The following is a 16,992-nucleotide window of genomic DNA, read 5'->3' as shown; positions in this document are numbered from 1 at the left end:
AAAATACAACACCATATGAACACCTTCATTTCAAAATGCTATACATCTGATGAAGAGAAGATCTTCATGTTTATAACCATCGTAGGATTTTTAAATATAAAAGCTCGAGCCAGTAAAAATGTCACTGGGGAGACAAGTTACTATATAAAGATTGTCTGAGTAGCAGAAGTCATTAACTCTTTTAAGCATGCCTCACAAAATAAATCATAAATTGTACAGAACTTTATTTTGCCCTTGGAAAAAAAAATACAAGAAACGCATTAAACATCTACTGAAGCAGAAGAGCATCAAAGTGAAAGACATTTAAACAAGAACTGGAAGTGGAGAGTTAGACCAAAAAGACTTTTCAGTAATTTCCTTTTGTTTTTTGTTTGTTTGTTTTTTGAAACATCCCTTTCTTCCATCCCTGGAATATGTTTCTTTATGGACATTAATTAAATTTGTCTTTTAAATGATGAGTTTGAACCCTCCCTGTTTTTGAACATAGCCGGTGTTAGTATGAGTTTAATTAAAAAAAAAAAAGTATGAGACTGTACAAACTATTAAGCTATTAAGTTTTAAATAAAATTGATCTTTTCCCAAATATGAATACATAGCATCAGCACAGCAAGTCCGGTTATAGTGTGCAGCTTTTTGCCACTCACCACGAATTTGGCAAAGGAATATGACAGTGTGATGAAAAGGTGAAGTCTCTAGCTCATGTACTGTCACTGGCTGGTGCAGTTATTATGATACACAGGACTAAATAATGATGAGGCTAATAGCTAAGGCTATTTTAATGCACAACATATGCTACTTGTAGCTAATTTCAAGTTTGGCTGTTGTCAGTGGATCAAGCAGGCTAATTCAGCACAAAATATCCTTCAGCTATTTTCCTTGAGTTTTCAGTCAGTGATCTCACCTTTGTGAGCACACTCCCCTGACAACATAGATTGTATGGGTAGGGGGTAAAGGATGTTTTTTTTTTGTTGTTTTTTTTTTTTTTTTTTGTCCATTTGTTTGTTAGTTTGTTTTGTTCCTCAGTTGCTAAAATTGTAAAATGATCATACTCAAACCTAAACAGGGAGCATATGATGGCTTGTTATTAACACAAACAGGGGTGTTGCAAAACTCTTTAGTGATAATGGTTGATGATTAATGATGGTTCATTTGCTTCATTTGCTCAGGCTCACGTGGTGTTGATGAGGGACAAATAAATTTTCCATGTTCTCAGACCTGCTGATATCAGGATATTAGGCTGTGTCTAATTGGTGAACATATAGTAGTTCATAGGCTCTGTCTGTACAGACCTAACTCTTAACATCATCCCAATAAGAATTTTATCATTTAACTGTCATCTTGGTAATAATAATAATAATAATAATAATAATAATAATATTTATATCACATAGGCCATGTGCTTGCTCAAACAAATGCTAGCATCTCAGACTATTACCCTAGATGTGTGACTCATGGAGGCAGCACAGTGGCACAGTGCTCCGCAATAATGAATTCAAAGGACCTTTCTATGTAGAGTTTTCATGCTCTCCCCATGCCTGCGTGGGTTTCCTCCGGATACTCCGGTTTCCTCCACTGTCCAAAGACATGCATGTGTAGGTTGATTGGTGATTGCTGACGAAATTGTCCGTAGGTCTGAGTGTGAGGGTTAGGGTTAGGGTTAGTCCAGGGTGTACCCTGCCCTCACCCTATGTGAGCTGGAAACTGATAAGCGGTAGAAGTTTGAATGAATGAATGCCACTCTTAGTGAATCTGAAGTCCTCAGAAACATTAAGCTTTCAGTTGGCACTGAGGTTGATGCGCTGGAGATAAGAGTTAAGGACATCAAGAACATTTATGCATTATGATAGTGTCACATCAACTTGTGATGTGTTGGGCTAACCACATTCAGAAGAGAGATCACAGAAAAGGAGCTCTTCTTGTTAAACAGACAACTGCTTTGGGACATGAAAGAGTTAATAATCACCACATGGGCCTGAGCAGCGTCACACAGAAGAAAATACCATACAAAAAATTTACATTTAACAGAAATGTAATAACCACATTTCAAGACACAGACACATCACATGTTTTTTTAAGCAACAACAACTGGGAAATCTTAAAGAAAATTTTTTTTTATACATATATATTGATCGAGAGCATTTACATCAACGATACAGGTGCAGCTTTGCAGCTTTCCATGTTCGCAACAAGGAGGCGCAGCCATGAAACTCCTGCCACTGTGCAGGAGCAGCTTTAGCATGTAGCAACTTCACATTGTGTTATGACCTTCCAGTTGCAACTGAAAAGCTGAGCAGGTCAATCACAGCATGAAGGATGGTGAAGATAGGAGTAACAAGGAAGGGGAAAAAAATGGGGAGTTAAATGGAGAAAAAGAAGAATCTAGAAGTGCTGCTTGTCTTTTTCTCTGTAGCCTCTGCTTGGCAAGTTGAGAGTCTTATTGAGAGCTGTAATGAGGGCCAGGGGAGTGATATCAACATGTTTGACACCCTGACTCACACAACCTGTGGCAGAGACCTCTCACTGCCCTCACACACTAGCTTTGATCTCACGTATACACACACCCTGGCAAAAAAAAAGAGAAGACAAGACTCCAGCAAGCTGATGCCTGAAGAACAGGAGAAAGATAAGGGAAAGAGTGGGGAAGTAGGAGAGAGAGAGGGGAGAAATGGAGGGAGAGATGGGATTTTAATTTTTAAAAGAAGGATGGGAGCAACAGCAAATGAAAATCCCCCTGGCAAATGTTCAGTGCTGAGTTGGAGAGCTCCTGTACACGCTGAGTGCCAGTGAACACAGACATGCTCATTCATTTGTCTGCTTTAGATTGAGTCATTGATGAAGAAATGATGGCACATTTAATAATATGAAAAATGCAACAAGGCTCCTGTCTTCACTTCTCACCACTAATGGACTCAAGGCCCGTGTGCCACAATAAAACACACCTGCCTTGTATTTACAGACTTCCCGTTCCACCTGCTGACCTCACCTACTTCCTCTGGCACCTTTCTCCTGATTGGTAGGAGGCATCGGGACACCAGCTTCCTTTAGTCATGTGGTCCTAGGGTTGGGAAGGTCAAACACGATGGGTGGGTTCATGGGCAGGAAGTTGACAGTGCAGGCCGACGCATTAATGAATGTGGTGGTGCCATCTGTCATCATTCCATAACCTGGGGAGCAGTGACAGAAGGAGAATAAATTTACTGAAGATGCAAAGATTTGTCAGAAGCACAATACAAAGTCTAAAGTGAACAGCTTTATCTTGTAATTTTCCTACAGACTTGGGCATTGGTGCATTGTTGTTCTGTATTAAACTCAGGAGGAGAAAATGAGGAACACATAGGATATTTACTCAGGCAAACTGACTGTGAGAGACACTGTCATCTCACAGATAGAATTGCATTCAAAGAACTTTGTTGTGTTACCACTTAAAGCTAGACCTTTCGTGTCACACCACGGTTCCAGAAAAACCACAAATCCTTAGTAAATACCTACAGTCTTTGAAGCTAAATTATTCTGAAATCAAACAATCAAGAACTGCAAACACTTAAACTCAGATAATATGTAAGGTAAGATTTGTAATGCAGCAGTTTGCAGGGTCAAATAGTGGATTGAGAAGTTTACACCACAGCAATATACCCTCAGCAGCAGCAGTGGAGGAGCAATACATTCTAAATGAATGCAACAAAAAGCACTTTTGATCAGTGTTTCTCCAAATGACAGAGTTTAAATTTTACCTAACACAACCTAAAGACCATCTCATGTAAAGTGCCACAGTAAAACTGTACACCATCAGGGATTTTTCCAAGTGTAGTTGTCTCTTATGGAAGATAACTCTGAATATTTGTTAGTCCTTTCAGATAAGGAATACATTAATACAAAAAGTACAGGTTTAGTTCTTGCTCTCTCGCATAGATGAAGGCAGCTGCTATCAACCTATTGCTCTTCTTATAGTATGATCTAGTTTCTAATTTAGTTATGTTTGATGGAGAGTGAGCAGACCATGTGTGTGTCAGGAGGGCAGGGGGATGCTCCAGGGGCCCAGCACAGACCTGATAACCTCGAAAAAGAAGTCCCTAATCCAGGGAGTCAGCCTCTCTCCCCTGGCCTGGGTGAAATACTAAGCTGTTCTCTTACACACACTTTAATATTTGTCATCATTAAGCCTAATTAACAGCTTCACGAGATCACATGGCTCCAAAATCTTACAGGTAAGAGCGTTTCTAGTATAGAGCCACTATATCATTTTATAGTAGAGTCATAATATGCTGTGATGTCTTTTTGCCTAGAGGACTCCTCTGTAGTTCTCTTTGGTTTAGTTTGGTCTGTATGCTTCTTCTTTGTTCTTCTCCCCCTCTCTCCACACACTGGGCTTTCATCAGGAGCCAAGACACCTGTTCCCCATCAGAGACTTCTCAACGATCCAGTATCGATCACCATTCAATGCTGAATTTAATACACCATACGTCCAGCTCGGACCTTCAGTGATCCATCTGCTTGCAGTTTACTCTGATGCCTGTTTTCTTATCTTCAGGATCACCAGCCTGTTTGTCCTTCAGCTAGTATTCCCTCCCCCCTGTTCTTGGTTCCTCCTGACTTCAGCTCTGAGCCCACAGCCCTCTGCATGTATCTCAGTTTTGACTCCTGAAAGGTGAAAGTGTGTGTAAACTGCTGAAAACTGAATGAGTAAAAAATTAGGGAAATGTGAGAGTATTTGTCTACACCACACTAAACAAAGGTGTGTGAAACATGAGAAATAATGTAATTAAATAAAAAAAAAAAATCTTGAATTTAGCCTACCACTGGTTGGTCTTGTGGCTGGGGTTTGAAACCAGGGTTTCTTGCATGTTCTCCACCACTGAACTACATCTCCAGGCATAGTAATAATAATAATAATAATAATAATAATGGTAACAAAATTGGCTTTGTAGCTTTACAGCTCCATGCTTTGCTCTGTACATGGCGAACAACAGTCCTACACTCTAAATTAGTTTTTTGAATTTTCAAATTAGATTTGATATCCGTATTTTTCTTTAAATAGACACAAAATGACAGGGAAATCTTACATGAGCCTCATTGAGGTGTGTTGGGAACATGTACCTTCATGAATGTGTCCAAACACGTGCAATTTGGGCTGGACTCTCCTCTGGACTGTGTTGAGCAACTCCATACACCCAACACGTTGCATTTTCTTGGGGACCCAGTCCAAGAAACCTGCAAAAAGTGATGTTCAAATGGTGAAATTGTTGATGGGATTTTTTTTATGGATTTTTAAGCCTTTATTTCAGATAGTAATTGGCAGAGAGGCCAGCAAGAAACAGGATGAATTCGAACAAGGGACCTGTGATTACTTGTGCACGCTAACCATTTGACCATCTGTGCTATGTATGGTATGATAATACCTGTTGTTGAAAAATAACCAGGAAGAAAAATTGACCTGTTTCTGTGTTTTCACTGTTACTGAAAACAATAATGATCCTGTTTCAATAATATCAATAATACATTTAATGCAATGTTCCTGCTGTGGCGACCAGCAGATATATGCTATAATGAAGGTTATGTTTTCCATCCCTTCACATTTCAAACTGCAGCTCCCTTAAGTTCATTCACCCTTCATTTCAGAGTCCTTGTCTCATGGCAAACTGCACATTGCAGCACAAATTAGAAGCTTCTTAGAAAGCAGCCATAAAAAATAAATGACAACCACAGCCACACATTGATGTGAACTTCACAGTGTGTATGAAAAAGATGAAGCAATGACACACAGCTTTACATTGCCGTGTCTCCTGATGACACAGGTCCAATTGATGCACCTACAGTTGTGGATAGCAAACAATTTCCTTGAGCTCAACCAGGACAAAACTGAGGTTTTAATAATCGATCCTGAAGGCAAGGAACAGAAACTTCAGAAAAAATGTTAAGATTTCAAACCATTGCAATGTGTTAAAAACTTGGGCATTCTTTTTGAATCTGAATCACCCGTTTCAATCTCTTGTCAGCAAGGAGGTGCTAATGCATGCTTTTACTTTTAGTAATTTACATTACTGTAATGCCCTGCTCTCTGGTCTGCCCAAAAACAGCAATTCTCACTTTCAGCTACTCCAGAATTCAGCTACAAGGTTGTTGACAAAAACCAGAGGGTGGGCGCACATTACACCTGATTTTGAATTGCTGCATTGGCTCCCCTATATTCAGGGTCAATTTTAAGGTTCTTTTTTAGTCTACAAATGCTTAAACGGTCTTGGGCCTTCATATTTTCATCAACCATTCCTACACTATGAGCCCTCGCGGACCCTGATATTATCTGGTACTGGATTTTAGTTATTTCAAAGGTAAGAGCAAAAACTGTCCTCTGAGCCACTGACACAAAGTTTTTAAAAGCAGGCTCAAGACCCACCTTCTACAAAAACTTTCAACTAATCTTTTCTCTGTCTTTAATTTCTGTTTTTATCACATCCTACACCTCTTAACTGCTGTTCTTTTAAAAAACTTCATTATATTCTTTATAGTCATTAAATTCTTATAATCTCTTAATAATATTTCCATATTTAGTTCCTCTCAACTCCAGTGTTTTCCTCATTGGAGCCCCATTGGAGTTGTATCCGGTCCACCTGCAGGGGTCTCGACCTACTCAGTGGGGGCCCTGTAACACAGCTTTATTGCCTTGGTGTAGGCAGAACTATCTCTAATTGTGGTTTGTACGCCTCCGGGTGTGGATGGCTCCCTAAGATAATGTTTCATCACGTGGTTCTTCAATGTAATTTTCACTAGTGTACACTCACCGGCCACTTTATTAGGTACACCACGCTAGTAACGGGTTGGACCCCCTTTTGCCTTCAGAACTGCCTCAATTCTTCGTGGCATAGATTCAACAAGGTGCTGGAAGCATTCCTCAGAGAGTTTGGTCCATATTGACATGATGGCATCACACAGTTGCTGCAGTTGTCGGCTGCACATCCATGATGCGAATCTCCCGTTCCACCACATCCCAAAGATGCTCTATTGGATTGAGATCTGGTGACTGTGGAGGCCATTTGAGTACAGTGAACTCATTGTCATGTTCAAGAAACCAGTCTGAGATGATTCCAGCTTTATGACGTGGCGCATTATCCTCCTGAAAGTAGCCATCAGAAGTTGGGTACATTGTGGTCATAAAGGGATGGACATGGTCAGCAACAATACTCAGGTAGGCTGTGGTGTTGCAACGATGCTCAATTGGTACCAAGGGGCCCAAAGAGTGACAAGAAAATATTCCCCACACCATTACACCACCACCACCAGCCTGAACCATTGATACAAGGCAGGATGGATCCATGCTTTCATGTTGTTGACGCCAAATTCTGACCATCCGAATGTCGCAGCAGAAATCGAGACTCATCAGACCAGGCAACGTTTTTCCAATCTTCTCTTGTCCAATTTCCATGAGTTTGTGCAAATTGTAGCCTCAGTTTCCTGTTCTTAGCTGAAAGGAGTGGCACCCGCTGTGGTCTTCTGCTGCTGTAGCCCATCTGCCTCAAAGTTCGACGTACTGTGCGTTCAGAGATGCTCTTCTGCCTACCTTGGTTGTAACGGGTGGTTATTTGAGTCACTGTTGCCTTTCTATCAGCTCGAACCAGTCTGGCCATTCTCCTCTGACCTCTGGCATCAACAAGGCATTTCCGCCCACAGAACTGCCGCTCACTGGATATTTTTTCTTTTTCGGACCATTCTCTGTAAACCCTAGAGATGGTTGTGCGTGAAAATCCCAGTAGATCAGCAGTTTCTGAAATACTCAGACCAGCCCTTCTGGCACCAACAACCATGCCACGTTCAAAGTCACTAAATCACCTATCTTCCCCATACTGATGCTCGGTTTGAACTGCAGGAGATTGTCTTGACCATATCTACATGCCTAAATGCACTGAGTTGCCGCCATGTGATTGGCTGATTAGAAATTAAGTGTTAACAAGCAGTTGGACAGGTGTACCTAATAAAGTGGCCGGTGAGTGTATATGTTGCAAGCTTTTTATTTTTGCTCTGGTTCCCTGGTTTGTTCACTTTCAGTGTGTTCTTTCTGATTTTTCTTTTTTTCTTTTCTTTTTTTTTTTTATTTTAATCTGTGAAGCACTTTGTGTTGCTGATCCAAGTCCAAATAAGCAGAGATGGTAAAAGTACTTATATTCTGTACTTTAGTAGAAGTACAGATACATGTGTAAAAATATATGCTGGTAAAAGTAGAAGTACTTAATTAAACTCCTTTACTCAAATAAAAGTAATAAAGTACGTGCTCTGAAGTGTACTTTCAAATTAAAAGTAAAAAGTAAAAAATATTTTTTGCTGTTAAAGAAACACAATAATACATCCTTTGATCATTACTGCTACAGTACAAGTTCTCGGTTCTCTCTTTACCATCCCCTCTATCTCTTGACTTGTTCCAGCAGTTACCTGCCCTCCCCCCTTTCCCTCTCTAGTTTGTCACACCTTTTATGTATGCTTTTATATCGTATTGTATCCGTTGAAGGTAAAAAAAAAAAGGGTTTTTACAATGTAATGAGTAGAAAGTACATATTTTTGTGTATAAATGTAGGGAGTAAAAATAAAAAGTTGTAAAAAAAGTAAATCCTCAAGTAAAGTACAGATACCTGAAAAATCTACTTAGGTACAGTAACAAAGTATTTGTACTTGTTACTTGTTACCTCTGGAAATAAGGCATGAGAACAATCTCATTCAGTGATGAATGACCTAACAGATATTTATTTAAATGAAAGTCTTCAAAGGCTATGTAAAACTCCAGCACTAAGACCTATAGTGGCCAGTGAGGAATAGGAAGTCTAATAATTAGTTTAGTTCCAGCTGGTCTTCAATGAGGCAAAGACAGAGAAAAGGAAAGAGAGACACCTCTCCAGGGACAACTTTAAAATTCTTTATGTTTTGATTTTTTAAGAGTTAAAAATCCAAGAGGCAGAATTAATGGACCTTCTCATACATACCACAGACATTAAGTAGTGAATCAGTCATACCAGTAAAATATAACTTCTTTGTCTTCTGAATGTATGTACTTGTAGAAACACATTTTAAGTATGAGTTTAGGCATATAATGCCTTAAAATTGTGAGTACATTTCTTTTACAAGCCTTGGGAGAGAATGGAAGTGAAGTGAGAAGTTATGATGGCTTTTTGTGTCTCAGGGTAGTTTGCTCTAAAGTGCCACTTGTTTAAAAGCAGCTGCTGGTTTGGGCACAGAGCCTGTTTCCCTCCTTTTGTCTCGCTTTCTCTCTTTCTCTCTCTGTTGTTAACTTCTTCCTCACAGCCAGATAAAGAGGCCATATTTTTACTCTTTAGCCACCAATTTCCTGCTTTATCACACCTCTTAAAAGACTTTTGCTGCAGTGCAAAACATCTTGATAACACTTCTTCTTCTTTCACCTTCATCGTTAATTTCTTAAAGAAAAAACTAATAAAAAAAAGAAAAACGTCTCTTGGCTCCAAGCTCTTGATTGTTTTTCATTCCTTTTTCCCCTTTCTGCTTCCCTCTGTCTCAATCAAACCATCCACTTCAGACTCGCATTCTGTGTGTGTGTGTGTATGTGTGTCTTATGCATTAGTAGCCTGCTGTAGCTGCTCCATATGCCAGTGGCTTAGGAGCAGATAGATGGAGAGACTCGGCTAAGCTGAATGGAAAATAAATGGCCATGTTCGCAGCTGAGACGCAGACACAGAAATCAATCACACACACTCATCTGAGCACCACAGTGGCAGCAGGAAATGAGGTGTGAAAATGTGTATGTGTGTGTGTGTGTGTGTGTGTGTGTGTGTGTGTGTGTGTGTGTGTGTGTGTGTGGGTCTTTCCAACTGCTTGTGTGTAAGAGGTGAATAGAGAGAATGTCAGTCAGCTTGTGATCCAGCATCTGTGTCTTGACATTTGTGTGTAAAAAAGGTGTGTGTGTGTGTTTGAAGAAGAAACAGCAATGACTAAGGTAAAGTGTGTTCTCTGGCAGACAGAACAAGATGACTGGACTGTGAGTTTCTGATTACTTTCACCTTTTATTCAATCAGTCAACACAACAGTAATGTTTCAGACACTTGTCACAGAGTCATTTCACTGCCGTCTTCCATCTACCCATTAAATCCAGATCCATCAAAATCTGAACTAAGCACAAATATAATTTTCATGCAACAGTCACATGTTTTCAGAGAGGACACAGTTTTGTGAATTTGTAAATTTAATTGTTAAATAAACCCCCAAAAATGACATGTGTATGGGGAGTTAAATATTCATGTATTGTATGAAACAAATAATGTTGTATTTGTATTTGAGTTTATGCATGTGTGTGTGTGTGTGTGCTTGCATGTTTGTAATCTTGTAATTTCTATCTCACCCAATGGGGGGCAGTGTGTGACCAGGATGTCTGTGTTGTCAGGGACCTGATTCCATTTGTCCAGCAGTGCCTGACCCCGTGGTAGGTTGAAACCCCAACCATAATACCAGGGCTGCCTGCAGAAACACAAAGAGATATGCACAAAAAGAAGCAGATAGTTTGGTTGATTTTGTCAATGTCAAAGTTGTTCAGATGTCACTGTCTGTCCTGGCCTTTGACCTTTACATAAATAATACCAGTCATTACAGTGACAGTGTAGTTGACGTAAACACACTAAAACGTAAACAGACTCTAAAAATGTATATTTTACTGTTTTTAATGAAGAAAAGATCAAAAATGCAGTTTGACCTCCTACTCCTATTTCATTGTTGCCAAGGACCGGCAACGGTCAACTTCTTTCCTTTCAGTCTCTAAACAACTACACAGGAACAGAGGAAAAGGAGGGATGAAGAAAGGAGAGAAAGAAGAGGAGGAGAAGGGTTGTGCCTCGATGACTGGGTCTCGTGTTCCTTTACTTTGATAGCAGATGCCTCTGCCGTGAGTTGAGTGACGGAGAAGAAATTAACATGTCACTTACAATCTGTACTCCGATCCATCTTCCTCTCCAACACACCACACTGGTTGTGTCTGTGTGAGTGTGTGCAATGTCTGTTGCCATGCAGGTGGCTTTTTTTAAATTGCAGAGTGCAGTCACTTGAAACACCAACTTTATCGCCGTGGCTGCTGCCTGATGCGTCTGTGCTCAGTGGAACATCAGATGAGGATTCTTTAGAATAATTTCCGCAGTATGTGTGTGTGTGTCTGTGTGTGTTTGACATGCCTGGGAGAACGGAACGAAAGGCCTGAAAATAGAAGAAAATATCTATCACATTGTAGCCCAACTTCTTTTTTGTTTTCTCTCGAATAAAGAAAGTCAAAAGATTGGTGGTTCAGTGCATATAGCAGTGCACCAGGGGAAATTACTATTTATTTCAACGCTAGTGCATTCTTTTAGAATTCATCATTCCCTGAACAGATCAGAGATTGAACATTTTTGACGAATGATCTGATGCACCCAGAGAACACAATTTCAATAATTTACACAGCAAATATTAAAACATTTAGACTGGCCTTAGCATATTAATAGGACACGTGCAAAAAATATTCATGTTCATCTTAACATGGACATTTCAATTAAATTGAAATGAGCTCAGCACTGTGATTGATTCACTCTCTCACTTTGAATGGAAGGATAAAAAAAGAGCAGAAGAGAAATTGTAAAGACTTTCCTGACAGTGACCCCAACATGGAGAAATATAAGCAAAGATAAAGATCCGTGAGGCTGGAGCTAACTTAAAGAACCATATTTTACTTTTGCATATGTTATCAACTACAATCAATTTACATATAACATTATTGACACTAATTTTCCAAAGCAAATTCAGCATTTAGACTGATTTCTTCCTCCAGTTATGGGTTTCAGTTCATTCTGAGGGCACTCTGACATCTTTGACTTGAAGGTTGCATGAAAGAGATGATTTGCTTCAGTTAGCTAATGTTCACATTTTATCTTTTTTCAAAATATCTTTATATGATGTTTATGTAGAAGAGAGAAACTTGGCTGTCCATCTCGCTTTCTACACGATTTCAACATTATCTTGCATTCTGCTCTGTTAGCTCTTAGCGCTCTCAGCAGTTGAGGATGAACTGTTTGTTTGCTTCGATTCAAGTGCATTTCTGATTGATCTTGTTGGTCAATGTTACACTTTTATTTCCACCTGTAGATCATCACTAGGATAATTTCTCATTTTTAATTTGTGATTAATAGTTCTGTGGCTTGAATTGAACATGCAATTGCAAACCTGATAGAATCGTTAAAGCCTGGCTGTGGAAAAAAATCTTTCAGCTGTCCTCAAGGAAGTTTTGTCCAACCAACCAGGAGGAAGAGGACACAAGCCTTAGCACAGCCTGTTTTCAGTCATGAAGTTTTACCCTTGAGTGGCTTTTTGGGCTGCACAGTATTCCACTAGTAACCCAACATAAACCATGAAGATACCTTTAGAACAACACAGTCCATGAATTTGAAATATAAATCACATATATAAATAATCAGGTAACTCAATCAAAATAACAGACACATTCCTGGTATGTGTTAGCCTCAGCCAGCGTTTTTACGGGCAGGATTTCAAGACACAGTCATTTGTGCCTATTTCTGGGAGCCATGTTATTTCTTATCTGATATTTGGAGATGATGTGTTTCTGCTGGCTTCATCAGTTCAAGATCTTGAATTGTGTACTGGGGTGTTTTGAGGCCAAGTGTGAAACAGTTGGGATGAGGAAGGAGTTTCAAAGTCCAACTCTGAGACCATGGTTTTTGGCTAGAAAATGGTGGCTTGCTTCCTACCAACATTGACAGACAGATTGATGCATCACTTGTTAGCAGGTTCTTGTTGTGTGTGCATCAATTTGAAATTGATGCAATCACTTCTGGAAGCATTGTCATTTCAAATACCAAATACACTTGTACCTTCTGAGTGCCCACAGGCATACTGGTCTTTAATGTGGTCTCTTGCATTGCTATCTTGAGTCAATGGAAGGCAATGGTTGAAGTGTATTATGGTTTATTACTGGTTTATTATTAGAGGCAGCTGCTATTCTAAAACCTTATAATGACATGAGTGTATTGTCTAATAGTTTTTTCCAATATGGACATGTCCTAAATGAACTTACTCCATGCACTTAAGGTCATGCAATAAGATTTATACAGAAGGTCCCTTGTGTTTGAGAAAGCGGGAAGTGAATAGAATGAAAATACTGACATCCACACTTAACATTGCTGGAGCTGTTGTATTTGAAACTTTTGATTAGTTCCTGAGGCCTTTTACAGTAGTTAACCGCATTATCATCAAATATTATTATAAATAACTTAAATCAATAATAAATGTTAATTTGTGGATTAGCTTAAAGACAATTTTAAGAATGTTCTTTAATGAAATGAAATCACTGAGGTTTTAAAGTGATCTCAAGACTAATGGCATGCCATTAAAAATGTTTGCCAATTGGTTTAATGCATTAAAACAGTCAAAATTATTTGTATTGTCTTTCAGTCATTCACAAACAAACCATTTTGTTTATTACCTCATTGGAGTTCCTATTAAAACTTACTTCCTGAAATTAAAAAGTTCAAAGATTTTTTTTTCTCTGTGGCTGTAGATTTTAGAGAGAAAATCATGATGTCAACTTTGTCATGCAGCCTACATAAAACTCTGATGATCCATTTTATCATTTTGTCAATAACAGTATCCTTCGTAAAGTATCCAATCTTGTTTTAATTTGGTGCTATCAATCATTCTGTAAGAAAAGGTTTCTTTTTCTTTCAAACAGGTTCTCAGTTTGTGGCATCAACCCTTTGTCAACTCCATCACAGTTACTACAAGACATTATTTCTTCCATGAATTGACCGGTGTCTCTCTGTGTGAGAGAACAAGTCGTATGTTTGCTAAGCAAACCTGAGACTAACTAAATGTAATTCCAAGAATAATATCTTTGCTCCAGAATAATGATGTTTTTATCAGATAGGGAATTACAATGGCACCAGTGATTTAGAGAAGGAGAAACACGCACAGCATATTAAAGATTCTGTTCAAATAGCAAGCCTGTATTTGTGATGGGGTTTTAAAAGAGGGGAAAACAGATGTTTTTGTTAGAGTTGTCAATCCCCAGGCACATCAGCAGGCTGCACATTGGGACAAAAACAACAGTGTTCATTTCACACTCACTCAAAGTTACTGGCTCAATCCTCTTAATGAGGAGAGGAAAAGCCAAACTTGACACTTAATTGAGAATGCATTTAAGGTTTGAAGAGAAACCTTCAAAGAGTTTTTGAGCTTGCATGAACCAATCTGTGGGTATGTGTGTGTGGAAGCCTACTGATCATTGGACTCAGTATTTGGATCACTGAATGGCTGCAAGGTGTCTCTTTCCACTTTTTCCTCATTCTTTTTTTCTCATCTTTCTCCATCCTCGCAACTCATTTTCCCTGTCCTCCTCCCTCACCTCATCTTTTCTTGACGTAGTACTCTATTTATCTCCCACTATCCGCTTGTTTGTGAGGAAATTACCTGCTGTTGCAGAGGTAGTGCGCTCTCTGGGAGCCTGCCTTTTGTGTTTGAGAGGGAATATTTTAAAACCATATCAGCAATGATCTAAAGGTCCTGCAGGGAAGAGAGTGAGAGGCAGAGTTTGGAGACAGGTCTGAAGGAGTAATGGTTGGTTAACACAATCAAAATATTCTTGTGAGCAATGTAACAAGCTCTAAATTGGGACAAAAAGGAACACATGCCTCCCTATTTTTAATGCTGAAGAGTTTGGGTCCAGTGTTCTCTTTGAGCTATGCATTTGTTCTCCACCAGGGTTGGGACTTGGCTTGGGACTTGGCTTGGGAATCAGGGGGTCACTGTTTCATATTCAAACAACAAAAAATGCTGAGTGTGGAGAGGTGCCAGTCCACCTCCAGGCACTGCCGAGGTGCCCTTGAGCAAGGCACCGTCCCTTGAAAAATTGCTCCAAGTGTGCTGAGCAATGGTGGCGCCTTCACTGTGAAATCTTTTCACATGTTTGTAATATATGCTGGCCTGTGTGTGTGTGGTTGTCTGGGGGGCTCTATATACAAACATATCTCAGATTGTAAATGTAATCTCACTGTGTGTGCATTGACATGTATACAGTGACAATAAAGATTCTTCTGTTCTAATTCTTCTAAATATGAAAACTCCACACAGAAAGGCCCCAGGTCCAGGAACTGAACCTGAAACCTTGTTATGAGTCACCAATTAACCTAAACCTGCATGTGTTTGGACTTGGACTTCGTAGTATGTGGCAGAAACCCATACTACTTCCTTTCCAACAGAAAGGTCCTGATTGGCTTTTAATGTTTCCCAGCAATATTTCCCACAGGTAAACCCAGAAATTGGGGAACCACCAAGTGGGAGAGGCAATCCATGATGTGCTCCTCTGTTAAACTTTTCTCTGCTGAACTAAGAGAAGTTTTCAATCATGTCACTCCCAGGAGAGAAACAGCTCGAGGACTGCTCAGTCTGGCTCAGGGAGAAAGGGGCGTGGTGGACTTTTCCATTGAGTTTCACACCATAGCCACAGAGAGTAATTGGAACTCTGATCTACTTTATCATGCCTTTGAAGGCATTAAAGATGAGCTGGTGGCTCATCCCCCAAAGGACTTGGATGTGTGTGTCATCTTGTATATGTACATTAGGGAGGGGGATGAGTGGGGAACTGCTTTCAACACTCGCCAGGGCCGCTATGAGTATCTTGTCATGCCTTTTGGACTCAAACTCAAACTCAAACTTCCCTGTTGTTTTCCAGGCCCTAGTCAATGATGTTCGCAGGTCAGTCCATGTCACTTTGTTTATCTGGATGATATCCTCAGCTTTTCCAAGCCCATGCAGGAGCATGTGAAGCATTCGTGGTGTGTTCTCTGGAGGCTTCAGGAGAATCAGTTTTTATGAAGGCCGAGAAGTGAGAGTTTCACATTTCCGAGGTGTCATTCCTGGGCTTCGTCGTCAGGGAGGGGAGTATCCAGATGGATCCCAGCAAGGTCAGTGCTGTCCTGGGTTGGCCTCCTCCCTCCTCCCATAAAGAGTTGCAGTGGTAATTGGGCTTTACCAATTTCTGTGGTGGTTCATAAGGAACTGCAGTGCTGTGGCAGCCAAACTAGCCTTAGACGAGTGGAGGCACTGGCTGGAAGGGGCGGAGCTACCATTTGTGGTTGGGGTCCAGGAATACCAAGGTGGACGTCCTGTCATGACAGTTCCAGGTCATTAGCTCCCAGGCCAAGCTGGGGAAGATCCTCCCATCTACTTGTGTGTTCGGCAGGATCACTTGGCCTTTGGAGGACAAGGTAATATACGCAAATTCTCAGTGTCCTGCCCCTAGTGCTTCCCCTGATAACCGTCTCTTTGTCCCGGCCAACCTTTGCTGCGAGGTTCTTCAGCCCTTGGCCTGCCACCCTGGGGTCAGCCAGACCCCAACACTCCTCAAGCAGTGTTTCTGGTGGGCCTCTATGGAGAAGGATAACTGAGATGTTGTCACTGCCTGTCAGGTTTGCTACCAGAATAAGAGTCCTCTCCAGGACCCTGCCGGTCTGCTACACACATCCCACATCTCCTTGGACTTCATTATGGGATTTCCTCTCCCAGGTGGTAAAACAGTCATACTCACAATCATTGACCATTTCTCTAGGAGTGCTCAGCTCATTTAATTACCCAAGCTACTGTTTGCTTAACAAACTGCTGAGCTTATGTTGTACCATGTAGTCCATCTCCACAGTCTCTCTAGAGACATTGTTTCTGACCAGGGGTCTCAATTCCCCTCTTGCTTTTGGCAGGAGTTTTGCAGGTTCCTTGGTGCCTCCATCATCCTGTCCTTCGGCTTCCATCCACAGTTCAATGGCCAAACCAAGAGGATAAATCAGGAGATGGAGATGGCCCTGCATTGCTTCTTGTCCGCAAACAACTGTTGTGGGTTGAATACACCCACAACTCAGCAACACTTCCCAGCTCAGCAACCCGGACTCCCCCTCTTCCAGTGCCAGTCCCATCTGTCCAGGCCTTCATTTGTTGGTGCCGCCGCACCTGGTTACAAGC

At 40.5% G+C, this 16,992-nt stretch overlaps 1 protein-coding gene across 1 annotated transcript in view; it reads right to left on the bottom strand.

Annotated features, from left to right (window-relative positions):
- Window positions 1-2,587: 2,587 nt before the first annotated feature.
- The window catches only part of mpped1 (metallophosphoesterase domain containing 1), a 69,291-nt gene continuing 54,886 nt past the window's right edge, over window positions 2,588-16,992 (bottom strand). The window contains exons 4-6 of the mRNA XM_029495470.1: window positions 10,352-10,467; window positions 5,095-5,208; window positions 2,588-3,164 (exon numbers count right to left, since the gene is read on the bottom strand). Of these exons, the coding sequence (XP_029351330.1) occupies window positions 3,046-3,164; window positions 5,095-5,208; window positions 10,352-10,467 (349 nt within the window). The 3' untranslated portion in view covers window positions 2,588-3,045. The remainder of the gene's footprint in view (window positions 3,165-5,094; window positions 5,209-10,351; window positions 10,468-16,992) is intronic.

This window comes from Echeneis naucrates, chromosome 23 (genome assembly GCF_900963305.1).
Source record: "Echeneis naucrates chromosome 23, fEcheNa1.1, whole genome shotgun sequence".
NCBI classification, from domain to species: domain Eukaryota; kingdom Metazoa; phylum Chordata; class Actinopteri; order Carangiformes; family Echeneidae; genus Echeneis; species Echeneis naucrates.
Note: the sequence above shows the minus strand (reverse complement) of the source record. Positions and strands in the feature narration are given on the sequence as shown.